Source organism: Limanda limanda, chromosome 7, assembly GCF_963576545.1.
Source record: "Limanda limanda chromosome 7, fLimLim1.1, whole genome shotgun sequence".
Classification (NCBI taxonomy): Eukaryota; Metazoa; Chordata; class Actinopteri; order Pleuronectiformes; family Pleuronectidae; genus Limanda; species Limanda limanda.
Window position 1 is genome coordinate 14603599 of NC_083642.1, and position 27295 is coordinate 14630893.

Below are 27295 nucleotides of genomic sequence, written 5' to 3' on the forward strand. Positions count from 1 at the left end.
GATAGACACAAAATGTCATATCAGTTGAGGTTTGTGGTTTCAAACTCTTCGAAATGAGCAGAGAAGGGAAAATTCTTCATAAACAAATCTGAGGTTCAACATTAAAACCAATTGTGTGTTATCCTCCTCACTGTGCTTGTACAATGCATTGAATCAATGATATTGATTTAAACATTTGTTATATTGCTATTGATGATGCAGGATTGTTATAATTTTATCGTCAAGCCCTACTGTAAAGTTTCTGAAAAGAATACTGCTGACTATCTATAGTTGATAAATAAATACATTGGAGTGAAACATTTTTTTTCCCCAGGGACCACAATATACAAAAAAAATCTATAAAATATAAAAATATACAAAAACACCGTTATTTTGGAAACATTATCTTCAAATTCAAATTGTTGTGTCCCTGCCAACCTCAAAGCAAAAATGAATGGTAACCAATATCATATGGCAAAACAAACAAAATAATATACAAGCAACATAATATCCAGTTATGCACAACAGACGTCACAGGCTCCTTGTGCATTGTGCGGTCCAAAATCGTGTGGAAGGATCACAGAGCCCTCACAGAGCAAAACACGTTGTGGAGTCTAAATCTCACGGTGATCTGTTTGGCACCTTAGCGTTCCCTCCTCTGTTTCTGGGCAAGTAGCACCGGTGCCGCCCACTCTGCAGGAAACAAGAGCAAGTGAGTATCTCGGGAGCAAGATAAATAAAACATCTATTTCATCATCCAAACCAGAAGAACCTATTAGCTGCACGTCAGGTTGTTAATGCATTTGTACGTCAGATCACAACACATCTTTTCACAAACATAAGAGACTGGTATGATTTGGTCTATCATCTGTGCGTGAAGCTTGACACAGAAACCCAGCTTGGTGCCGCTTTACTGCTGCTTGAGTTTCTGACCCAAATAAAAGCATGTGCTTAGCGTCATTCAGCTGAGCCTGGTTCTTTCTATATATATCCCCCTGTTTATCCTACTCCCAAGCTTTCACCGCCACCCCTACGCTCTCCTTTATAAATTTGCTCCCACGCTATTCCATGCATCCACCTCTGCCTCTTCCACCTGCCAGTCCCAGAGCATCATCGGCATCATCAAGCTGCCTCCCCTCAACCCCCTCCTGTGCAGAGGACACACACAGCTGACACACTTTACTTCACAGCTCGAACACTCCTCTCGGCAGACCTACCGGCAGCGGGTGCAGAGATTTCAGACAACATTTACGTTTAGGGCTTTTTCCAGGGTGTAAGGGAATGGCTCCGAAAAGAGAATCCTCAATTAAGAAATCACCTTCACCAGTGACCCAACCGAGACTGGGTCCCCCTTACCCCTGCCTGCCTGCGACTGCTGCGGAACCGAAAGCGTCTCTAGAGCAGAAACCAAGGATGCTGCGTCCCTCAGATTCACCGTTTGACCCCAGTACTTTGGAGGTGAGTGGGGTTGCTGCAGTATCATTTTGTGACAAAGCTAATGTGGGGCATAAAATATGTCTATTGGAATCATTTGTTCATGTCATTCGCAAAATATTGTTTCACAACCTTAGCCAACAGAGTAAATCTCAGCCAGAAACACAAAATAGTGCTGCTGTCAGTAGTGTGGAAGTGTAAAAACATCTTATGCGGATTATTTGCTGTAGCTTTCTGTGACTCGGAAGCTATGATGGACCAAATGGTCTTCATCAATTTACAATGAGAGACTGCAAAGAAGTGGGGCAGTGAGGGTGAGACTGTCAGTCGGTGGCCTCCTTAGAGAGAAAGAGGCTGCTTCCTGCCTCAGTATGTTCTACTTCTTCCATCAGGCAGGTGATTGGAATAAAATCAGGAGCTTTCCCGTGATGAGCTGCAAACTCACAACTGTTGCAAAAAAAACAAAATGTCTAACGCCTCTATTTCATGACTCAAAATATTAACTGAGAGTGTGGACTTCCCTTTATCCCTCTACCATTTCAGACCTCACACATTGACTTTTCACAGCAGTAAATGTTACTGATGATATAAAAAAGGACTACATTGAGTTATTTTGAAGGTTCTGGTTTTATGCATGCTGGCCCATTGACCTGGTTTACAAGGACACTTAGTGGAACTGAGCCTTTCACTTCATCTGTTCTTGTCCCTGCTAAGTCAGAATGGCCGCTGTGAAAACGCTTCTGTCCAGGGGCTCAGACAGAAGCCTCTGACCTCTGGATAAACCGTGTCACAGACCTCTTTCGCACCAGACACATTTACTTGTCATGGCAGGAAAAGCAAAGACGCTACGAATAACATTAGCCATCCAGTCTATTCAACAGTCCCATTGAACATGACAGCGTGACAGTGATGCAGCAGGCACAATACCAGGACCATGAAGCCAAAACAGCAGAGAGAATTGAGCGTTATGTTGGATTATCACTAATATACTGGTAGTAGCATCTCCTGGCTGCCCCCATGCAATGCAGTAAATTAGTTATCAAGTAATCAAGAAAGATTATTAATCAACTGAGTATTTTTATATTTATCCAGCAGGAAATTATGGATTATACTCTATGTGATACATCACAACTGAATAGATGCAGATTCTGTTAAGAAGTTTACTTTAATTTACTTGTTTTTCACCTCTAAAATAGTCTGTCTATGCATAGTCTATATGCATACATATTATATACAGTCTATGATATATAATAATATATTCAAACAAATGCATAAACATACTGGGGCTGGACAGTTAACATAAAATGGATCAAAACCGACATTTATAATCTCTAACTGACGTAATTTTGCTCATGTCAGTTAATTTGGTTAATATTTGGGTTTCCGCTACGTGTCCTATGTCCTCCGTCGCTGACCTGTGCTCACGTTACACTTTAACAATAAACTCTAACAAGATGTTATTAGAACAGATACAGCACTTGACGTTTACGACTGATGTAAATATAAAACATTTGATTATAAAGGGCCCATTCAGGAGTAAAGAAAACAACAATTTGTACAATTAAGATAATTAAAAACTTGTGAAAAGCTCTCAATGATTTTTTTATATTCAATGTCTGCCACCTACATCTTACACACTGGACCTTTAAAGAAATGTGATCGTAAGTTGGTCTGTACCGCGACGCACAAAATCGAGCTACAAGTTTGAAATAATCACAAAATTGATTTAAAGTCATATCGCCCAGCCCTAATACTATTATGAAATCTATATTTTACTCCAATTTCATCAGCTGTTTAACTGTAAACAAAGTAGGCTCTTGGACCACACTGTTAAATGAAAATATTTTAACATTACACATACAGTGTACTTAGGTCAAAGCAGGCATAGTTCAACCAGACAATTTTTTTAACAGTATGTAAAAGAGAAACTGAATATCTCATGATATATCTGATGCCCACATTAGACTTTGCATGAACATGCTTTAGCTCTGCTGGTGCTTTAGCTTTGCTGCCACCCTCATGCTTTCAGTGTGCACGGCATGATTTGTCCCATTTCGCCTGTGAGGATATGTGGGACATGTTAGATACCAGCGCTTCGGCTCCCAGTGGGATCACAGACATGACAAGAGGCCAGTGCTCCTGCTGGGCAAAGACAGCACTTTAGCCGGGCTGTCGAGAGATGTGGCTGCAGTCCATGATCTTACTGGCCTAAAGTAATCCATCATTCCTGCATGGCCAGACACTCACATCCTTAATGCAAAGCCGAGCAAAATCATTCACTGCAGTCATGCATTAATTTACTCAAGTGGGGTCAAAACCAACAAAGTCAAAAAAACACCACAAAGTGACGCACAATGTCACCATCAGGTCTAATAATTCTCCGATTACTTTACAAGGTCTAGGGCGTGATGATTATCCTTGGGTTTTATACATTTTAGGACATGCTACACCCCTTAATTACCATGTCAAATATTCTTAATATCAACTCTAGGTCAACTTTATCAAACGATTCTAAATCCTAAAGTAGGCAAATATTGTTAATTTCAAACGTTTAATGAATTGACACATGTCCCCTACTTCACTGAAAGCTCTGCAGATTGGCCAAGGTTGAATCTAAATTGGTTTTCATGTTTGTTGTCATTTTTATTTCAAATAAAATGAGAGCACAGAGAAATGTTCCACCTACAGCAGATAAATATGAAAACAGACAGTTGCAATAGTTTTGCAAGTGTCTATGTGTGTGCACTCAGATTTATGAATCTGCAAATGTGTATTCAGATCTGAATGTGTATAGACACTAATCCATAAATTGTACCGAGATTGGCAAATGTTAACACATTGTCTGGACTCAAGGCAAAGCAAGGTAAGAGAGCCCCCCTCAAGCTGATGACAGATTGCCACACACTCTAGGATGTCAGGCATGGCAGATAGTGGTAAAATCCCATCTAGAAAAAAAAAGAGAGGCATACCTGAGGTGGGAAGACAGCATGAAGCCGAATACTCCTTTGAGGGTCGAGGTAAGGCTGTGTCCAGCAGCTGAGAACAAGAGGCGGGGTAGATCCTGGACAGGTCAACGGCATATCGCATGAGGCTGACAAACTGTAAAAATACAAACAACCATTCAACCAGTTCCCAAGTGCACATTATTGTGTTACAAGTGCACTTTTTCAAATCTATATATATGTGTTAATATTTTCAGATCCCAGTAAACATTTACACAATCCCGAGCACATTTAAATCTGAGCACGGTTGCAGATTAATTTACACATTCACAAATAAGACAGTAACATTCACATATCTAGGTACACAGATACTTTCACAACTCTCCACAAAGATTGCAAATAAGATACTGTCGCTATTATAATATCGTCATATTCAGATGTCAAATCCATTATGAACATGTCGGATGGTCAGACAGCTCAGAAAAAATAAATAAGCAACACAACAATATGAATGAAAGGCAACTTCAAGTGTTTAAATCCCTTCATCTTTTCATGTGAGAGCAAACTGAGCAACACAGTTTTTAATGTTGAGGCCTTCTTGACCTCTTGCTTGGGTTAAATTAAACTCTGTAAATTCAGATTGAACCCATAGATTATACAACAGTCATCTCACTTATGGAGTGGAACGTTAAGAGAGTAATAATATACACATGTAAGGTAACAGTGAACAACACACTACACCTTGATGTTTGTTTCTATATATGGAGCGTGGATGCCCGGTCTTCCCTCCTTCGCTATTTCCCCCACCCGAGGTGAGCAAAAAGCCATAGCACGTCTCTGATTGGCTTACCTTGTTATTACCCACCACGTCTAACCAATCGTTACGCTCACAACCTACAACTAAACCAATCACAGGCAGGAAATGGGCGGGTCTTCGCTCAGCTCGGGTAGGATAGCTTCTATGACGCAGACGGTGCTGCTGGGGTTTTGTCACCCTGCTCTGCCCCGACTCTCCGTCACATTCTTCCTTCTTGCCTACGCCCGGGACACACCTCAGCCTCCACAGGAAAATGGTGGGTTTGTTTCCAGACCACTCACTCTTTCCACTTCGTTTACCTCTTGTGTGTATTCGGGTCGTGTGGTTCGTTGTTTTCGGGAGAGAACGGTTCTATCTTTGCAGAGTCGTTCGTTTGTTCCTCAGTCGTCTCGCTCTTCGCTAGCGGAAGTGCAACTTTTCGAGAAGCTAACGTGTTAGCTTGCACGGTGGAACAAACTTAGCGATCACACGGCGAGCTTCGTTATGTCACTGAAAAACCGCCATGTACTTTAATCGGGACTGAATGTGGGATGGTTGGATAATGTTTGTTTTGGGGGGGGTAAATGTAAATGTAAGTAAAATGTGCTCAAAGGGCCTGTGAGGTTCCCCTGAGCTAGCTTTGCCACAGCCTTCATGTAGCCTGATTTCTCTTTGAACAGTCTGACTTCTCGGAAGATCAAATCCTCGGTGAGTTGTGAATTTGTGTTTTGACTTCTCCCCCCTCCCCCTTGAATCCAGCTTGTTTTGCATGCCTTCATTCTCGCTTGGTATCCAAAGACACTTTGCCCTGTATATCTCCACTATCACCCTGCTCTCTCTCTCTGTACCTGCCTGTCACAGTAGTAGTCGTGGTTAGGCTGTAGGTTTGTTTCCTCCTTTATTTCCGTGCTGTTTTCAATCACTTTCCACTTGCAACTGCTTGTCCTTTCCAGATTGAGTTTAACCTGGATCAGATTCATGGTAAGTCAGTGAAGCGGTGGGGGGGGTCGCCTTGACAGAGAAAGTCTGGTGCCCACCTCGGCTGTGTCCAGGGTGTGATCTGCATGTTGGTTTTGGTTCAAGCAAATCGTCCTACGTGTGAATGAGAGTCGCTTTGCACTGTCGTGTGGTTCGTCAAAGTCATACTGTGCACATAACGTTATAACCCTGACCAGCTTCGACCATGTGTTGCAGTGTTTTTGTATTGTTGGGGTCCCCCAAGTGTAAGACCACTGGAAAGTGGACCCCACCGTATGTGGCCGGTCATGCATTCGGATCTGTCCCCATAAGTCTTGTCCTGTTTGGATCCTAGTCATTCCAGGCTGTGTCAGTTTCCCCAGGAGCTGTGTCTGTTATCTCTCAAGCTGCTCATCTTCACACGCCTGCCCTTTTTTGGTGCGGTATACAGTGGTGGATGGTTTTTGCACCAGGGGTTGGGTTGTTTAATCACTGTTGACATAATAGGCCAAACTCTCACTCTCCTCCTACTTTCCTCCACTCCTCTAATACCAAATATGGTGCTGGGAAAAGTGCTCACACGCCAGAAGGGAAGAGGCACATTCCTCAGAACAGGAAGAACTCCACAACAGTGCCTGAGCTTTTTTTTGAGGAGGAATTGCCTGGCCCATAAAATTGGGAACAGCTTGCCAACCCGGATATTGTGCAACACAACTTTGTGTCTCCCTGATCGCTAGATGATAGCAGAGCTTTGTGTTTTGTTATCAGGCTTAACTAGACTGCCTGGTGTGGATCAAAGCTAAGTTAAGCAACCCTTTGATCAACAACACGATTGCTTCATTGCTGACTGTCGATCAAGCCTCTGTAACTCCACTTAAACAACAACACAGATTCTCATTACGTGTTGTTGTGACTGCCCACAGTCGTATTGACTAGACAGCAGTGCTGTAAAATACTCTAATAATAGGTCCGATGAGGTCAGATGAAACTTAAATGGTTTGAGAAGAAACTGCCCCAAGCCATCGCAAAGATCAGTCTGCCAGATCTATTCTTGTTGAAACAGGTCAAACATTGAAGCAAAGTAGTGACGTCTCTGTTGATGTTTACAACACATGCGCATTGAAATACCTTGTTAGGAGGGATATGAATCAAACTGTAGCTTAAAAATCGATGTCTGAACAACCACATTTTGTACTATTATTGTAAATTAATAAGTATTATATCCACATCTGTTTGTTCCATTGCTAGTTATTTTAGTCACAGTTTATTTATTTACTGCTGCATTGTTGGCACATTTCATTGTAGTTCAGACATTTTATGTTTAGAAAAGTAACCGATTAGTGTTTGCGTGTTCATTCTGCAGAAAAACGTACAAGGAGCATGTAGTGTTGCATTGAAATAGTTTAACCTTGTTGGTGTGAAGTGAAAAAGTCAGACTGACAAGTTGACTAACACACTTTTACTTGCTATTTTGAGGAAGTAAGAGTGTTTTTTGCAGTGAGAACCAGCAGAGTTTTTAACATTTGAACCACACTCTTCCAGAGTGAAGTAGTGATGAAATAATGTATTGCGTGCATCATTATTTTTAGTTTTCTTCTATGATGTAGCATTTATCTATACATTATTATCCTGAATAAATTGCCTAGAGTTATCCTATCAAGAGTGGGAGAGGAAACCTGAGCAGGCTTGTCCATGTGGTGCTTTGATCCCTGTCTTTTCATTTATCTTTTAGATTTAAGCCTCCCCTGAGAAATCGTGATCATTTTAACTAATTTTTCATAACCTGTGCTCTCTGTCTGCTTGTTCTCATTTTGTTCACGCTCTGATTTCTGTTTTCTGATTTCACCTTTTTTGCAAATTTCTCCCTATCCCTATTAATCCTCCATACCTGTCTGCTTATCTCCACAGTATTTTTCACATGTCTTTGTAACCCGCAGAGTTCAAGGAGGCATTCCTGCTCTTCGACAAGACCGGAGATGGGAAGATCAACTTCAGCCAGTGTGGGGACGTCATGCGGGCCCTGGGACAGAACCCTGTCAACGCTGAGGTGCTCAAGGTCCTGGGCAACCCCAAGGCTGAGGGTGAGGGTAAAGAGATATTTTGCTTGGAGTGGTCTATGATGAATGAAAATAATGAAATAGTCTCTAGAGGCTCATACTGAAAATAGCCTTAATTATTCTTGTCTTTTTTTGCAGAGATGAACAGCAAGATGCTCGACTTTGAGCAGTTCCTGCCCATGTTCCAGGCCATCGCTAAGAATAAAGACCAGGGCTCCATGGAGGATTTCGTGGAGGGACTGCGTGTCTTTGACAAGGAGGGCAACGGCACAGTAATGGGAGCAGAGCTACGTCACGTCCTCACCACGCTAGGCAAGTCCCTTTTTTTTTTCATCCTTAAATAGATGGCTGCTACTTTTTATTACAGGGGAAATACTGCAATCCTCAGAATGAAAAGCTCACTGCACATCTGTCGTAATGAAATCTGAATGTTCATAGCATCAAAAGTAAACGGGTTACATTTCTGAGAATTCATTTTGCATTAAAAAAAATCTGATGTTTAAATTCGATAGTGACACTCTTGGTATTTGATACATTTTCTATTGCATGTATTTAATTTGTCTAGTGTATTTTGTAATTTTTAAAAATAATTGTTTAGTCACTTATATAATATGAATAAACATATTCATGTTTCGTTTTCAGGCGAGAAAATGTCAGAGGAGGAAGTGGAGACGCTGTTGGCAGGACACGAAGATGCAAATGGGTGCATCAATTATGAAGGTGAGATTAGCAAAATGTGATGTCGGCTTTTATTAGGATGATGGTGTGTGACAGTGACCTTACAATGAATCGTCAAACTAACCATTGAACCCATTATCAGAGATGTCACTGATAGCTGACAGTCTTCATGACATGAAAGGTATGATATCGTGTGTTACTTAAATGTTGATTGAATAGCCTGTGTATCTGACACCTTCAAATAAATCCGATGTAGACTGGTTAACCTCAAAGACCTTGTTCAATTATGAGCTTATTGATCCAAGTAATGAAGGTCTTAAGTCTGTAAACTAAATGTTTTGATATATAAATTAAAACTTTATTTAGGAAAATCCCAAATTGGTCGAAATTGCAGAGGTTGTACAGTCCTGTTGCAGAATGGTGTTTTTTTTCCTCAAGCAAACTAACTTTGACAACATAGCAGACTGCAGATAAACTGACAACAGCCATGTTTCTTTTAGTCCTGAGATCCAGGTCATTAGTAAGAGCTGATATGAAACACCACCAGCACATGTGTTACTTTAACTGGTGACAGTGGCCCTCAGCACCAGCTCAAAGCGAGAAGCTGCAGCTGAATGTTTCTTATCCTGCAGTGGGCTAATGATGATTAGCGCTGGAGCTTATTAAACCTGTGTATGTCATCTGGAAATGTGAGATTGAAACTTGGGTTATATGTTACTCTGAATGTTTGACTGAATGTGACTTAAACAATTGTGTAACTTTTATTTTGAGTTTGTGTAAATTCACATATTTAGTTTTCAATCATTAGAAGTACTTATAATACTAAACAGGGATGTATGATCGATCTAATTATGGAATGTTGTTCGTGTTGAACGCTACTGTCTAATATGTGTTTCTTTACACTCATTGTATATTGACCTCTCTAAGACCCCGTATACATGTCATCTGCTGACAGTTTGTTAACTCTTCTTCCTCCACAGCGTTTGTTCGCCACATCATGTCAGGCTGAGGGCCGGTACGGGCATTGGGTATACATGAGATGGCACCCCCAGGCTTTCCTGCATTTTATGTCTTTAATAATACCCATCAGGCCATTCCAACACTAATCAGCTGTAGTTATCACTTTCTATATTGCAAAAAACGAGCTTTCACAAAAGTAGATTTGACCTGTAGGTGCCCCGTGGGAAACCCTGGTGGGTCCTACTCATCTTTTAGTCCTGAGGCTTTGACCAATGCGCAGCCTCCTGCTGCTCTGTCTCTGTCTCTCCTGCAGCCCTCTGTCTTGGCCCCTGGCTGCAGCATGCCCCACTGCATGAGTCTGAGACCCCCCCCCCCCCATCCATTTGTATGGGGATATGGTGGACACAGGGAAGAGACTGGTCTCAATCAGGCAAAACCTGGTGGCCACCGTTGAGTCGTTTGAGCTGATTGGTGTTGTGGCCCTGAAGCAGCTCTTCTAATCTCATTTGCATGTTATCGGTGCTATTAAAATAGGCCCTTTCTTCTGTTGGTGTCAGAGGTGCTGCTCCTTTTCATAGACACTGAATTAGATGTTTCAGTTCATTACATTGTTTTACATTCAAGCATAGCCACCAGCTGCAGGAGAGCGAAGCAATCCCCTTTTCTACTAACCAGAGAATTGCGATGAGTTGCTAATGTGCTGATTGTTTTCTCCTCTGTACTGACGGAAGCTGAATTTGTAGCTGCCCCCTCTGACTGGACTGTAGCTGCCTTGATCTTCTCCCCTTTTCTGTGCTTCTCAACTAGAGGAAAGCATACAGCGATGATGGCTTCTTTAACCAGCTCTTCTTGGATCATAGACATGGCCTTAATACTTTGGCTGAATTGGAGATAGAGATGATTTCCTCACCTCTTTCTCTTAGTGCCCAGTTCAAACCCTCTTTCCACTGGGTGAGCGGAAATGGGGATCTGCCCCCACATGCAGCATGTCCCACCCAGGTTCACTACTAACCTGGTTGAGGAGGGCAGCCATAGCTCCAGTTGCTGCAGTTGGAGTAGATCTCTGTAAATATCTAGACCATGACACTCACATTTTCTTTGTCTCATGTCTTTTACAGAACTGGTCAGGATGGTGATGAACGGGTGAAGAAACAAAGATCATCCTCCAGTTTTTTTTATTTTTACCCTGTCACATAAACCCTCTTTTTGCAGTTGGCCTCTACATTCCTGCCCCCTCCTCATTCCATGGATTAGTTTTCCACATTTAATTTAAGAAGTGCCTTTACATTCCCATCAAAAGACCACAAATAATCTGGCTGTTGCTCCCAATTATGTTGTTTGCATTTAAATAAATGTTTTCCCTGAAAACTTATCTTGGTTCCTTTGAGTGAATTTGTTTGATTCAGTAGAATAATGCACATGAGGCTTTTATTGGACTTTTGCACAGTGCATGTATGTGTACTTTATTTCACTGACACAAGAGGGCAGTGTTGCAGCTGTAACCTGTTAAATTGGCCAATTTTTCAAAAAAAACTACACTGAGATATAAGAGGACTAATACTTTTTGTGTTTCAATGAGCCAATTGAAGATTTTAAAACAAACCACGTGTCTAGAATAGAATGTGGTCCTCCTGTAATTGCAGACAAAATGTGTTTCTCTCTTGTTGCAAATCTTAAGGAACATAATAAAATTCTACTCTTATATAAACAAATGATTGATTTTATTGCTTCTGTCGCAATGTCATAGATTTTCCAAGACATCATCGGTGGCAAACACTAGAGCTGCAGAAGGATGTTTGCTTTCTGACCTTTTCTTCATTTTCCTCACTAGCAGCCACAACTATTTCCCCTCATTAGGCACCACAGTTATCGGAGTGTGGAGCTTATGTGTGTGGGGTGAGGTTCAGGGGGGTGGCGTAGTCCACCGCTGAATAGATTGTCCACTAATTACGCTGTGTGTGTGGTCGATGGAAGTCAAGGCTATTGATTATTTTAATCCTCCCTATTTGTGAGTCTGTGATCCTCATGGCTCTGCATTCGACAGGGGAATCGCTAATGGGCCTCAGTGCAGCCTGTCTCAGACCTCTCCCCGTCCAATTAACTTTCAGCTGGAATCTGGCAGGAACGAGAGCCGGGGGCTGGGCCCAGGCTTGGCACAGCTGCATCCCACTTTCTCAGCTCAGGAGCAACAGATTCACCAAATCCTTTAAGTCCAGAACGCCATCGACTCTCCGCTCTAATTACATGTTTTCCCAATAATATAAGAGGTAGTTGAGATTCATTCTCCTAATGCTAGGATGATGTCTCTCTTTCTTACCTGGTTTAAGATTGGCCCTTGAATAAAACGGTGAAATTCACTATTGAAAACACAATAGTATAAATAATTATCAACGTACTGTTTTTTATCAATTTTTGACAGCAATTTTAAATGTTATAGTTCAGAACATATATCCCATAGTATATAACTTGCAAAAAACATCCACAGTTTCAATACACATAGGTTTTTATGTCAGTTAGCAACTAGATTATTGATAAATCATAAACATGTTCTTTTCAGACAAATAATTGTTCTAAACTGTCAGTTGTCTACTTACTAATTCAACACTTAAATTCCAATTAGTTTCAATATCTTTTTTTACAACTAAAAGGAAACTTAATAATACCTAAATACCTTTAATTTTGTATTTGATAACAGACTTAATCATGAGTGATAAACTGTGGTGGGAAATGTTTTTTATACATCACTGTATAAATATCAATAAATGCAGAGACGTGTATTGATATAATTTCAGAAATAATTCCCTGGATCTATTTCTTGTAACTGGTGCTTTTCAACAAATGGGCCTGGATTCAAACCCCTGATCAGCGAGAGCAACCGTTGATCCAACACTGATCCACTTTGGTGTGTTTGTACAATTGATCACTATATTGCTCCATTTAAAATGTACATCAGCTGAATTTTGTAGATCCTGGGTGTATTATAAGCTGGGATCAATATAGCAGGTATTAATGTCTGTGTCTTAGACAGTGTCTTAAGACATATTGGAAATCCATGTTGTAGCAGGCGGTGGCTGTGGTCAGCTGCTGTGGCTTCGATCTCAGCTGTGAGTCCACGCGGCCATGTTGTATATCTAACTCTCCACGGTGGTCCCTGCAAATTAAACTGAACAATTGTTTTCCTGTGCGTGTGACTGTTGAACGTGCACGCTTTTTTTCAGCCTCGATTTTCCACGACTTCAGAATACACGTAAGAACCGAGACAGGGTAGGTATAGATACTTTTAATAGCAATATTGTCTGCTCCACCTGCTCGACATACCAGACAGCCAGTCCCAGGATTACTGTGTTTATACATATGATGGTACATTTACAGGGTCTCTCAAAAATAAAGTACTGAATAAGTATGGCAGTGTAATTACAGCAACAATCTGTAAAGTATTGTACAACAATTAATGTCAGGAAAACACTGCAGCTGTCCCATTTTTGGCGCCATTGTATCTCACAGTATCTGTAATATATTTCCACTCTCACATGCACACACACACACACACATACTATTGTCAATAATGCACTTGTCAATTCAAACTTCATCACACTCATGTGCCATACTTAAAATATGATTTGCTTTTTTTTTAACTTGGAATATTAATATTTCTTGTTTTTTCTTTAAATCCTGTGAATCGTCTTAGGAACAGGAATTGTAGATCCAACATCTGTATTTTATTCAGCTTGCCTCATTTTGAACAGCACTCTCCCAAATAATCACAACACGGGCTCGGTTAATTTCAACTGGTGTAATTCCCTCTGAAGCACAGGGGGCAGAAAAAATATTTATAAAGACGATTTGCAAAATATAGACAGGCCATTCGACTAGAGGTCATTAAAATGGAGAGCGGAGATGTGTGAGTGAAGTCTGGAATAAAGTGTGCATTTGTCCGCTTTGTCATCTCAGTGAATGACACCCTTGATACCCTTATTGCATTGTAAAAACAATCACACTGATGGTGTTTGTTACATTCTAGTTATCACAATGTCAGTTAATATGGAACACATTATAATATTTTGGATATTTCCGAGCCACAACGTGCAATTTCCATGTGCACTCATACTGTACATATTCTGAAAGTCGTGTTTGCACACAATGGGCGCCAACAAATTCAGTTGCTTGTCATGATGACTGACATTTTGGATTTTCACTTAATTTACCTTTCTGTCTGTTGGAATCTCAGCGTGTCTGTATGTAGAAATGGTGTTGACGTGTGTGTTTGTCTGTGTGCGTGTGTGTGTGTGTGTGCATGTCTGAGCAGCTGCATGAATTTGCATACATACGTGTCTGTGTATGTGTGAGTTTGTGTGTGTTGATGTTCCTCTAACCACTCCTCTCCCCTGCATGGGTAACAACTAGATTCAGTCTGGGTAGACGAGGAAGCCGGAGAAGGTGCTGTACTTGTTTGTGTTCCCTCCGTGGACCTTGCCTCCGTCCAGCTGCACGCACACCTCGTCGCCCACGTCCAGATGCAGGATCACACTGTTGGAGGCGTAGTCGTAATTCTGATCAGCGTCCTGAGCGATGGCGCTGGCTTTCACCTGTCACCCACGGGGGACATGCGGATTGACAATTAGAACACGGAGCAAACTGAGCAAACAATTCGCAAATGTCACCATCACTTCCTCGGCCGCTCTTTCAAACCCACAACTACCACATCTCACTCTCTTCTTTCATTACATCTCGCTGTTTTTGTTTACCTTCTCCAGGCTTGGGTTGTAATTAATTATTTACAACCTTCAAATGAGACAATCACGAGTATGACATCACGGATGGATGGGAGTGCGACCTGTGACCCCAGATGTGGACTGGAACACGAGCAGCTCTGCGTCTTATCGATCGACTGTAGCCCGGCTCGGTGTAAAGGAGCAAAGGATGGTGATCTGATTGGGTTGTGGAGATAAGCGGACTCAGTGGGGACAACAGGTTGTCTATGGGGAAACCGGCTCAGCCAAGAAAGAGCAGCTATTGACCTGTTGCTTACAGTGCTGGCCCAGCTCAATATGCATGATATCGAGTGGCTATGCCGGAGCCAGACAGTTTTACATTTGCATGCTGTGTGTAAGTTCGGTCCTATTGACCCAAACGCAGTGGATCTTTACTTGTTTGTTAACACATTTAATTAGGTTTACTCTTTGTGGACATTTAAATACACATGCTCACATCTAGTTACAGTTGCAGAGGAAACAGGATTTGTTCATTTATTCTTTGTCCATTCTAATTTGAATAGGGTGCATAACAAGAATTATGTTTGTTTAACTGTTTGGGGCTTAAAGGGACTCTTACCTTTGTTGCATTTGAGAATTACAGCACATTCAAATCATCCCGCCTTCCTCCAATGCCCCACCCCCTCGTTCCCATCCGCGGTGTTTTTTTGAAGAAACTTTATTTACAAGCAGACTTACAATCTACTGCCTCCGCGCACGCACGTGAGTTTTTGTTTACCAAAGCAATGGATTCGGATTTAGAAGCACCGGTAAGTTATATACATTCGGGCCGGCGCCTTGATGACGCGGGCCCGAATGCGCCACAAGAAGCAGACGGAAAACCTGCATGTCCATGCAGCAAACAGACAGGTCTGTCAGCCAATAAGGTCCTTCGGTCCGAAGAATTTTATTGGTTGAAGTTTTCACTAAATATTATGAGAGTGAAATAATTGTTTGTTTTTACTCCTGGTGGGTCTGTCTTGCATTTTAGAGTGTCATTACCTTATTAATACCAATTTAACCTTATCCAAAAAAAGTGTAAAAATGCAACAAAGGTAAGAGTCCCTTTACTGTAAGGACTATGTTCCCAAGCAAAATATTAAATATTATCAAGCCCCTTTATTTAATCTGATTAATCAATAATTAAAAGTCTCAAATGAGGCTTTATTGCAGTAAAACCCTTTAAGGTTCTATTTAAAGTGTTGCTCAAACAATTAAAGTGTTTCTGACAAATGCACTCAGAAACCTCCTTAGAGGGATGCATCAATAATTCTGGTGTAGCAGCTCCCATCATCAGACATATGTCAGCCATCAGTGGCCCTGTGTCTGACTCAGTGTCCATCTATGGCGGGAGCACTCAATCTATGTCAGCAGCGAGACGAGCCACGCACACCTCCGTGACAGCCACAGAATATGATCTGCAACTCAACTACCATCATGTCATCCCCATCACCCGTTCTCCCCAATGAGCACGCATCAATTTGAAAACAGTCAATCACTCAGCGACAGAGCCAGCCTGAATTACTGTAACTTAAAAAAACAAAAACAGAAGCTATTTTCCCCAGCACTCAAACATTAGGCTCTCGTCTGAGCCCACTGTTCATCATCTATCAACCCCTCCGGAGTTGTGCTCTATTACCTGGAAACTATCTGCGGGTCTCCTCAAATGAGATTCAGGTCATGGATGCTACAATCCAACCTAGAGCATGTTGGCCACCAGTGGTTAAGCATGTCCCTGTCCTTTCTAAACCAGATTGATTAAGGGGGCAGAGGAGTCGCTCTCCCGGGGCTCCACAGCTCAACAACTGCACAATAAAACCATCCACAGTTATTGTTCCACTGTAACAATGGTCTTGTTCTATTAGATTTCATATTGTGTTAGTCCACAGGGGTGTCCTTATATCTAAATAAGCAAGGGCAACCAGATCTAGCTTTTCTGACCGGGTGTTGTGAGTTTTGGAAAAGGTGGGACTGTCAGGAAGTGTAAGTTTGATACCCTCTTCCTCAGTATGTCTCAAACATGCCTGCACTCGCCTGACAACCAGAAAATTATTATTAGAATTCTATAATTTTTTCTACAGCATTACAAGGTATTGTAGTGTAAATAGTGCATTGATCATTTCCATGCCATACCTTCAATTTCTATAATTAATTTTTTTATTATTTAAAATCAATTTCATTTCTTTTTTTTCCTCCTGGTCTTTCTCTGCTGTTGTAACATGGGATTTTCTCTCCATAGATCTCTAAAGTCTTATCCTAAAAGGAGCTGAAGAGCCAGGCTACTGTGTTTCATGTAAACATCTCGTTCTGAATATTATTTTAGATATAACACTACCAGCCTGGTATATAAAGCAAACATGTTTGTTTGTTTTTCATGAAGTTTAGCACTAAATCATCTTAAATATATATTTGACCTAAGGAGCCCTTATCTAAATAAGAGCCAAAAAGTGACCAAAGACAGTCATGCCTGTTGACACCATGCAGCACTTTACATAGCTCTGTCACTCTTTAAAAAAAACCGAAAAAAAACAAACTTGTCCGTAGATCCGGTTTTGACCCTATTTTCTATAAAATTTAAATTGTAATGCTATGAAAAGAACGCCTCAACAATGACTTTCTCTTAAGACGAGCTAAATGTTTCCGAAATTACACTCTGCGCTGTGTGTGTGGGGGTTGGAGAGTTCGTCAGCTTGAATTGGCGAACTCTCCAACTCCCTAAATTGACTAATAAACAAGCAAACAAAATGATTTACTCCCCTCATTAAAACAGCATATCAAAACGTATACATTTAAAGGGATTTTAGAGTAACCTGACATATGTTTTCATCTGCGTTTTTTGTGTGTTATTTAACAGGATTACTCAAAATCTACCTCACACTTATTGGAAGACTGCAGAATATATGATCAGGGGGCGGAACCAGGAATCTTTTCACTTTCTTTAACCTTGTGAGATTATGTTTTTGATTTTTTTACATTTTCGTAAATTTGTCAGAGAATAATTCAGGGATCTTGATTTAAAAAAAAAATTGGCATGTTAAGGAGACTGATATTTATGTGTGTGCGCAATGTGATGTAGATCCAAATAAAAATCCTGATCTAGTGAATTTAAATGTGGTTTCATGACGACAGTGTTGGGCCTTGGCAGCAGTACGCACATTACTGAGTGTTATTCTAGTTTTATCTGTCTTGAAATTATCCACAGCATTAATTTAGGACCCTTGACCTTTTGAACCTTTCCATGGGTGTGATGAAACATTGAGCATTATTCATAAGCCATGTCCCCCCCCCATAAGACCACCTCTTAAAATAATGACACCAATCTATTGTCAAGTGTAAAGGTTATATTGTTGTTCTACTTGACATATGTAGTGACAGTCAATATCACATTTGCATCTTCGGCCTCTTCTGACAGTGATGCTGCTGCTGTGACTTCCTATTGACACCAGGCATATGTCATCCTGCTCATTATTTTTGGTCAAACAGTGTAATGGAGGGAGAAGTGGGGAGACCCATGATCCCACGCCGGCCTTCTCAGATTCTCATGACTTAATCCCTGACATGTTATGTCTGTAAAACAGAATGATTTACATAGCTCAGTGTAGAGATCCTTTTGTCAATATAAGATATATGAATTGCTGCTTCAGCTGCAGGAACAACACAGGGCATCCATTAATGTAGACACCAGACAGAGAGCCGTGGTGGGATTAGGAAGGGAAGCCGACGGAGGAGATGGATACGGCCAGAGGACACAAACTGATCCATGTGAACCAAGGCTGCACGCTGTGCTGATTCTGGAGCTGGAAGGATTGTGAGCCGCGAGCCAGGGACCCCCAGGGCTTGCCTGTGGCTGTCTCTGTCTCCGCCTAGCCCCTTTCATTATAGGGCCTCCAGTAAACACGCCTGGGAGGAGAGGGGACCACAATAGGGGTGGGGGTGTTGGTGAGGGGGAGCAGCTGCGGTGTCATTCTCTGTACAAGTGGAGCTGCGGTGCAGACGACAGACAAGGATGGACAAAAAGAAGGGACAGGCGGAAAAAAAGAAAAGGAAAACAGGGCCAGAGGGTTGAGGAAAGGCGAGGGTGGGGGGGGGCTGGTGTACAGACTGATCAAGCGAAGCTATTTTGTGAGACCAGGGAGATGTGGGGGTATATGAAGTCTTGTTTTTTATCTGTGCTGCTGTGCTCCACTGGTAATAAAACTGACAGGATTCATTCACTGTGATATACTGACCTCTTAGAGTGGAGACAATAGAAAAGTAGCTGTTAAACTTACCTAAGGGACTCCCGTACATGGCAAGAGGGTGGTGGACCGTTGGGGTGGGGGGGGGATGTTGTGGAAATAGAATATTTATTGAGTTGGTTTAGCCTCTCCTCTGGGAGTGCGGGGATTACATGGCGACAAGCTGTGGCAGAGCCGTACCTCAGATTGCTATTACCTGCCATTCAGAGTTACAGCCTGTGTTCCGCGGCACGGAGTCGGTGAGGAAACCTGTGCACAGTATGAGTGGAGGGGACTCATCTTAATTAGTGGCTTTCATCAGGTAACAAGACAACACTTGACTTGTCTTCATGTGACAAATTCCATGTATCTAACTCTTTCTCGCCCTCGGCAGTAAGGCTAATTAGATTTTACCTGTAGCATATCTCTATACCGGGGGAGGTTAATGCAGGTACTGGTCATTACAGTGAGTGATGACATTTTAAGACTATACTCTGAAATAACTTGACCTTTACTGAGCTATTAAAAGAGACTATGATAGGTAAAGGGAAGAAAGGAGGGAGATATTAAATAGGAGCCGCACCAGTATCTGTTTGTCTTCACTTTACATTGTCTAAGGAATATTTGATATAGATATACAGTACAGCGGTGCATTATGGGAACGTAAAGGAGAAGGTGTGCGGCTCACATAGCCTGCCGTTAATGAGGGGAAGGGGAGAGGTTCTGCTGAGGATGTGCACATGACGTGTTACCGCCCCTCACAGCGTTAAGCATGGCAACATTAGAAATAGACCGTCCTAATAATGTTTGCTACCGAGCCGGAATGTTAAGTGGCATAAAACCCATCGATCCCTAACAGTGAATTAAGAATAGAGTGATTAAGCACATTTATAATACGGTGGCAGCAGCAGGAAGGGCAAGCAGGACGATTTATTTTCCAGCAAGGCTATGATAATATTAAATAATTAAGTATCATATGGATCCATCATGATCCCAAACGAGGTTGGCAAGTGTGCCTTGCGTTTCTTAACCGTGCAAATGACACAGCCGAGCAAGAACAGGAAGCTAACACTCACATCACACGTCGGAATTATACCACGAGTCAATTAGCGACACGTTACACACACGGAAGCAGCTGAAGTGTGACCCGCTCCTGCCCTAACTCTGAAGCCCCCTGTCATGTTGGGATGACTTGTGAAAGTTAGATTGAGGTGTGAGCAGGTAAAGGCTTTACAGAGAGGGGATTTAGTGAAGGTAATAGGTATCGGATCTATAGGAATCCAGTCCTGCACGGCCCAACACATCCTCCTTCAGCTGCATTACACCACACTCAGGTCACATGACACACGTCGCAGTCCATCCGACAATGCGCTGTGATATTTAAACGTCATTAGCAATAGCACAGGGAGGGTAACATCTAATATTTACCGGAAAAATCTATTGGTTTTACCAGAATTAATCATTTTTCCTGCTTTTAAACTGGCTCCTATAAGAGCATGTGTCAGCTGCTGGATTGGTGCATGAACACGGCTTACTCTCTTTCTCCGGCCGGCCTTGATCACTTGTCAAACCCGAGACATGTCGAGTGGGCGTCCATTGGTCATCTCGCCTGATCTCATCCCGGCCTTCACCACCGGCCTCCCAGAAGCCTCATCTACCAGCCCACTGTCTCCACAACTCCATTAAGTCATCTGTCTTCCTCTGCTCCACCCCTGATCTCTCCAACATTTCACTTGTTTTGTTTTGCTCTCCCTTTTTCATGTCGGTGCCATGTTGAATCTCTCGTGTTTCTTTCCCTCAACGTCAATCTGCCGAACCAGCTGCCTAACAAATGCAAGGTTGCAAATGACCTTATCTGTTAATTAAGGTGTGACAGTTAAAACAAAATCGCAAAAGGTAGGTGGCGGATTTGTAGCTGTGGACAGACCTTTTTTTTTTTGATGAGAGAAAACCCCATGGGTAGACAAAATATCCAATAATGTTTCAGCACCTAGGGCAGTGATAAAAACAGACTATTTGATTCTACAGCCTGGATTGCAACCTGTCAAACATTGTGCACATTTAGTGAACCCCAGCCTCTGATTGGCCTCGGGCAGTATACCCCCATGCCGCTGAACTTATCTCCAAACATGATCAGGCATTCTGCAGCAATCCAATCCCACACTCTGTTTTCACGGCTCTCGTTTTGGTAGATCCCTTGTTAGTGGAGTGCTCTATTAAACGTAACTGTTTGAGGAGGCCACCTGACGGGTATCAGATGGACCTCGCCGAGGTTAAATAATTGAGTTGAGTGAAAAGATAATTAATGGAGAATCAATGAACAAGCTGGGGGAGGGGTCAGCTGAGGAAAGTATAGCGGGTGTTAAAGGGGATCTAATCTAAGGCGTATAAATGATTTAGCAGCCTTCGATGACTTGAATGACAATTCAGGACAGAAGGCAGGCCGTCATAAACATAATCGTCTTTGTGGTGTCATGCGAGAAATAAAGGGATGTTTGATGGATGATGAATGATTTTAAACATTCAGTTTCACATCTCGCCAAATCAAGGCTGAACGAAATAGTCCGTGGTGATGAATCATATATGCAGGAGTCTTGGTACACAACATGTTGAGCGAGGGAGAGGTCTGAGTGGAGAGTATTTGCATTTAGCGTCCTTGATGAATGAATGAATGTATAAAGCGACTTGAAGAATGTTTCCTGAATTTGGAGTCCTCTGATAAAAACCCTGTGATTTATCCCACCTCTCCTCGTCCCCCCCTTCAGCCCCTCTGTCTTTAATTAGTGTCTGGGGAATGAGGGAGTGGATGAGTGGACTGTCAATTTTACATTCATTATTTATTTGGCTGAGGTGTAAGCTGACTGGTCCACATACTGACAGACATTTCTGTCGTGCTCTTTTGCACTTCTGTTTATGCGATAATCAAGCTCTGTGCATGATATTCACTAATTAGACCATTCCTTTTTGGCGGCAGCGTTTGCATTCTGCCACTTGTCATTTAGCCACAGTCAATGTGGGAATGCAAATATCCGCAGCTGAAATTTGGGTCTGTATATCATGGATTCCCCCGTAATGAGGAGAAAGATTGTTGTTTCATTCCTTGGCTGTCATGTTTCCACCTGAGCAGCGGAATGTGCTCTGAATCTGAAGAGCTCAATGTAACAGAGGTGAATGTGTCAATGACAACACAGGATGGTCAACAGTGATCTGTTGCATGATCGTGTGTGTGCATACAAACACATAGGTGCGTATACACATACATATACACACACACACACAGACATACACACACACACACACACACACACACACACACACACACACACACACAGTTTTACTAACCTGTCCGTTCTTCTTCAGGTCAGCCCACATGCTGGTTCCGTCACCACCTCTCATTAGAACATGGTAGGTGAAGAAGTAGATGCCCGGCAGAGGGCAGGTGAACTTGCCGGTACTGGGCTCATAGTAGTTGCCTACATTGGTCACCACATCATCAAACTTCAGTATTTCACTCCCCTCATGCTGCTTGCGTAGCCCTGCATAAAAGGCAATTTTGGGAGTGTACAGTGAGGGTGAATAGCCCCCAGGACCTGGACCCTGGGGCCCCTGAGGACCTGGTTTGCCTGGCTCCCCAGGGGGTCCTCGTACTCCTGGAGGACCAGAGATCCCTGGCGGCCCACGAAGCCCTGACTTTATCTTCCTCCCAGAGTAATCCTGGGGCGCTGGAGACACAGCTGTCAGCTCCTGGCCTGGTTGAGACGTGGCGTAAGGGTCACATACCATCCGGCAGCTTCCAAGCCTTTCATAACGGCTCCCTGAATTCCCCGTGTTCCCCCCTTTGGTTGTGTGGACCAGCAGGGGAATGGCCACCAACAGTATTAGAACCATTGCCACACCTACAGCAGCGCCAATGACACGTTTCCTGCGGCTGAGCCGCGAAGCGGCCAGCGTCAGGAAGTCCTCTTCCCCCTTGGCTGGAATGGTGCCGGCCAGGATGAAGCCTCTCAGTGAACCAGTTCGGTGCGTATAGGCGAAGACGAATGTGGAAAGGAGTTGGAGTGAACAGTGTATCACTGGGCCACGTATGAGCGAGAAGGCAAAATGGCAGATGTTCAGGAGGGAAACAGCCAGAAAGGATCTATCAACAAGATATTGTAAAGCCTTACAATTACTTCACATGACAGAGCCTTTAGACAAATAGAGGAAAAAGTGTGTATTCTCAGGTTTGTGGTGAGGCCCTACAGACAACATAATTTATATGATGTAGTCTGTCTCACTTGTTTTTACCTCTCCTGTTGTTCTCCAGTTCAATTCAATTTTTAACATCAATTAGAAACCATGGCCGGCACTGAGAGGGGTTATTATGGAGGAAGAGCTTTTCAAAAGTGTGCTAAAATGAAACCTGGTGCCAAACTGGACTCATTGAGGAGGGAGAAGTACAACTGTTTGTTTTGTTTGATGAATAGAGAATTTCCAATTTTGTTTAATTTCAAAGAAAATCCTTGTTTCCAGCCCCCACTACAAAGCACAGGATTTCACTTCATGTGGATGTCTCACTGAAAGCCATAAGTGGCAGAAGTTCATCAGAGGTCTTTTCTGCAGAGCACAGTCATTTTATGAGCCCACTCTTATCGTATTTCCACTGTCCACATTAAACAGGTGAGGTTTCACTGTCACGTTTGTCAGCCTGGGTGTGATTCTTCTTCTGGTTATATGTGGATCTGGAAATAATAGTAAAAAAAAAAGAAACCCAATTATTGATCCGTCCCAAATTACCACTGTAACATATTTAATCTATATAAAGAATCAAGGAATGGTGAAAAAGAAATGATCGAGATAAAAACAAAATCAAAAAAACATGATCAAATGTATTTGTAAAATTCGCTATAAATATTTTCAAAAAATAAGCAAAATGATTATTTATTCTTTTCAACATTTAATGATAAAGTGCGTAATTATCCACTGTGCGTGATTATGTTTACGGTTAAATTAAAAAAACTGCTAAAGAAAAAGCCAAGACAAAGACAAAGAAAAACTCACCATCTGTACTTCATGATCCCGAAACATTTTGTTAAAGGAAACAAGTAATTATCTGTGTCTGTATCGGTCCCGTCCGCGTCCCAACAGGAAGGACTTTTGGAGCGCTGGAGTTTCCAGATGGAGAGATGGAGAGCCGGAAAGCCGCCGGGCGCGCAGGAGCTGCAGGGAAAGTGACAAGAGTTTCTCAATCGGTGCTTAATCCCCGCTTTTCTTTCCCAGTCGGAGTTTAAATGCCTCTAACTTCAGAGTACGTGAAGCCCAAATTTAAGATATCACCAGCTGGAGCACTTTCTGACGCAATTCCAGGATGAGAGGCGCACTGTGTTTCCGCCGCTGGTATCCAGTGTCTGTCCGCTGTGCAGCGTAGTGCAGTGTTTGGTCCGAGCCGACACCTGTTAGATCGATCCCCTCTCTCTCTCTCTCTCTCTCTCTCTCTCTCTCTCTCTCTCTCTCTCTCTCTCTCTCTCTCTCTCTCTCTCTCTCTCTCCTTCACCATCATCTGTGTATTTGACTCTTCTGCCAAATGTAGGAACACTGAATCTGTTATGTGAGGGCTTATGTCCACATAATATTATTATTATATCGTTTTCTCAAATATTAAATTAATCTCATTTCACATTCACAAAAAAAGGACCATATGCAGACTGCACTGATGCTTCCTCTCCGTCTCCTGTTGCAGGCATCTAGCTAGTCACCTGTTGTTAGAGGCAACATGGTTTGAAGATGAAGCGTTGCCAGATGAAGACAGATGTTTTCATCTCCTGTACGCGATGGAAGGGAGGACAGTAGGGTGACTGAGTAAAAGCAGCCTCGGTGTGATAATGTGAGGGATGGAGCGGAGACACTGAACGTTCTCCTGTGTGTGTGTGTGTGTGTGTGTGTGGCTCGCATCCCACAGTTTTAAAGCCTCATTAGTGAGACACCCTGCCCCACAGGTTGTGCTTCTCCTTCTCCTTTACCTTGCACACATACGCCTTCACTCGACCACACGTGCACCGTCATAGACACATGTGCAAAAACTGAATATGGAGCAGTTGCACCACTTGTTGTTGGATTTGTATTTGTATTGATGCGTCATTATCTCTCTGTTAAAATGACTGTATGTGTAACCGGCTGTGTGAGCTGAAATATTTACCACCAAGTCACATTCACTGGTGATTACCTTTTTATATGGGGGGGACATTTTGGCCAGATTTCTGAGCTCATATCATAATTTCCTTGGAGTCCTCCTGTGTCACCTGTCTGACAGGGACCACCACACATCTGTGAGTTTAAACTTTAATGGCTGAAGCAGTGGGAGCCGGGCGAATAGGTCCACATACAGTATTGATGACTGCCTTTTCATCAACCAGCACCTCCGCGACCCCTCTCTCCTCGGATATGATGACCACGGTCTGGCGACAGGGGGGGGGGGAGAAATGGAGCATTCTGCGTGATCCCACCAGTAATGGAGAGGTGGATGATTGCTGAGTTTGAAGGTGGGTCTTTTTCCCAGGGATGGTTTGGATTTTGAAATGAAGGTGGAGGCAGCGGAGGGTGTGGGGAGCGAAGGCCTGTGATATTTCCATTGGGGATTGTTGCTGTAGCTGAGCTGCGTATTGGGATCAAGTTAAATGCTGTGTCAGTGCCGGTGTGCGGGTCAGTCAGTCTGGCCCACTAGAACAGTGCGCAGAGGTCCTGAGCGGCGTCGGGCACATTATCATTGCCAACAGTCAGAGGCAATATGCTCAGGATTGGATTTTTAAAGCCTGTTAAAATATTACTGAGGTGATTAATATTGAAATATGCGCATGTCTCTCAGCTATCTGTCTCCCTCTCCCCCTATTCTCTTCTTCATTTGTTCCCCTTAGTATTCACGCTCGCCCAAAGTTTCAACATTATGCATTATGTTGATGAAATATGTCCTTTTTATGCAGCACGATTGTTTTATCATTTCACTTGGCCTGACGTCACCGTCTCCAGTGTCACCAACAGAGAAAGAAAGAGCCATAGGAGGATCGGCACTGGGCTGTGTGAGTTATTAGTTTGTTTAATAATTAATTTCCTATATTATGATGGACCAAGAATACATCTCTGTCTTTTGTGCACACGCCCGCATAATTCCAGCTCTAACTTTTCTCTCTTCTATCCTGTGTAAACAAGTGGGAGAAGAGCAGGAAATTATTTACGGCCACATTACTCATGCTATATTTCTCTTCTGTTACGGCTGTTAGTTTCTTAAAGACATTCTAATTCTTCAACTCAGCCATCCACAGCAAATAACTCTCACCCTTTCCTGTAATTTATGAAACGTTTGGCAAAAAATAAACCAGACCTTTTCTTGTTAGCAGAGTAGTAATAGGTCTTAGGTAGCACAGTGAGTGATATGTGTCACGTGTCATATTAGGGTTTTGTATGTGTGTGACATTTTGTTTTATTTTGAGGTAGTAGCACCATCACACAATGCGCCCCTGCACAGGGAGTGTGACCAACACATACTGTGCATCAGCTCTGAGGGATGATGACAGATCGTCCTCAAGAGGCACGTAGCTGCCGGAGGGCCGTCTCTCCCAGGGGAACCACTGCTCACGTCTGCCACAGTTAACACTGACAGGGATCCAGCTATTAAGATCCCATTCTCTGCTATGTAGATCACTGCCTTGTAAATCAATTTTGAGGTCATTAGGGGTGTAAAGAGGTGATTGGGCGGGTTGAGGAGAAAACCATGGAAGAGCTGTAATAGATGAGAAAAAAGATGTTACAATTTAATGATGTAATGAGTAAAATATAAATCCACACATGCTGAATGTTGACACGCTGTCAGGTCATGAAGAGTAAAGGCCGATTTATGCTACTCCGTTTTTTACGGACACGGACAGATAGGACCGCCCTATCCGAGCGCCTCAGAGAGCTTTTCGTGCACCTCTGATTTTTCTAACTATCCGTGGATATTTCGGATAGCCTACGGACAGCCCTTGGATGTGATTGGTCCGCTAACGACATAATTTCCGTACGACTTCATTTCCGGATTTCACATTTCCGGACCTCAAACTTCCGGTTTTCTTCCGTATATCATAAGACGGCCACGTTAAAATCCAAACACAACTACGATACGAATATGGATAGCAACATTGAAGAGCGTCTAGTGGAGGAGGTCCGGAGGTACGAGCACCGACAGAGGTAAATAAACACTCGTGGACTTCTTCTTCCCAGAAATGGGGTAGGCTTCTCTGAGCTCGTCTTCCGTTGCGCCACCTACTGTTTGGCGGTGAATTGTTTTCAGACGGACGGTCGTCGGAAAAGCATAAATCAAAAAGAGTCCGTGGTATCCGTGCGTCCCTCTCCGCGACACGGATACGTAGAAGCATAATGGAGCCTTAACATGTGAACAACTGACGTGGCTGACCTCTTCTAATACAGCTGCTGTGGGATAAACACCATGGAGTAGAAATGAAAAGTAATGGACGTCTCCAACTTAAGTAAGTCACATTTTTAGCAGGATAAA

At 42.7% G+C, this 27295-nt stretch overlaps 2 protein-coding genes across 5 annotated transcripts; one reads left to right on the top strand and one right to left on the bottom strand.

Moving 5' to 3' along the window:
* The first annotated feature begins 1260 nt into the window (after nucleotides 1–1260).
* On the top strand, nucleotides 1261–11175 carry zgc:153867 (uncharacterized protein LOC337226 homolog). 4 transcript variants are annotated; one of them, XM_061074872.1, is made up of 7 exons: nucleotides 5322–5428; nucleotides 5832–5859; nucleotides 8046–8189; nucleotides 8304–8477; nucleotides 8808–8885; nucleotides 9824–9858; nucleotides 10922–11175. In XM_061074872.1, the coding sequence occupies exons 1-6, from the start codon at nucleotides 5426–5428 to the stop codon at nucleotides 9850–9852; spliced, it is 456 nt and encodes a 151-aa protein (XP_060930855.1). In that variant the 5' UTR covers nucleotides 5322–5425; the 3' UTR covers nucleotides 9853–9858; nucleotides 10922–11175. The 4 variants fall into 4 exon arrangements, with proteins under 4 accessions (XP_060930852.1, XP_060930853.1, XP_060930855.1 ...); XM_061074869.1 differs by lacking the exons at nucleotides 5322–5428; nucleotides 9824–9858 and adding an exon at nucleotides 1261–1437; XM_061074870.1 differs by lacking the exons at nucleotides 5322–5428; nucleotides 5832–5859; nucleotides 9824–9858 and adding exons at nucleotides 1261–1437; nucleotides 6105–6132.
* A 3034-nt stretch (nucleotides 11176–14209) lies between these two features.
* On the bottom strand, nucleotides 14210–22665 carry c1ql4a (complement component 1, q subcomponent-like 4). Its single transcript, XM_061074876.1, has 2 exons — nucleotides 22114–22665; nucleotides 14210–14389 (listed from the first exon to the last, which is right to left on the bottom strand). The coding sequence occupies exons 1-2, from the start codon at nucleotides 22657–22659 to the stop codon at nucleotides 14210–14212; spliced, it is 726 nt and encodes a 241-aa protein (XP_060930859.1). The 5' UTR covers nucleotides 22660–22665.
* Between the last annotated feature and the right edge of the window lie 4630 nt (nucleotides 22666–27295).

What these genes read in the sequence shown, in the direction of transcription:
- zgc:153867 (XM_061074869.1), top strand. Translation starts at nt 1,261, where the DNA reads ATGGCTCCGAAAAGAGAATCCTCAATTAAGAAATCACCTTCACCAGTG. An exon ending in TTGACCCCAGTACTTTGGAG is followed by an intron (nt 1,438 to 5,831) that starts GTGAGTGGGGTT and finishes CTCTTTGAACAG; the next exon opens with TCTGACTTCTCGGAAGATCA. An exon ending in TCACGTCCTCACCACGCTAG is followed by an intron (nt 8,478 to 8,807) that starts GCAAGTCCCTTT and finishes TTTCGTTTTCAG; the next exon opens with GCGAGAAAATGTCAGAGGAG.
- c1ql4a (XM_061074876.1), bottom strand. Translation starts at nt 22,659, where the DNA reads ATGGTTCTAATACTGTTGGTGGCCATTCCCCTGCTGGTCCACACAACC. An exon ending in ACCTGAAGAAGAACGGACAG is followed by an intron (nt 14,390 to 22,113) that starts GTTAGTAAAACT and finishes CGTGGGTGACAG; the next exon opens with GTGAAAGCCAGCGCCATCGC.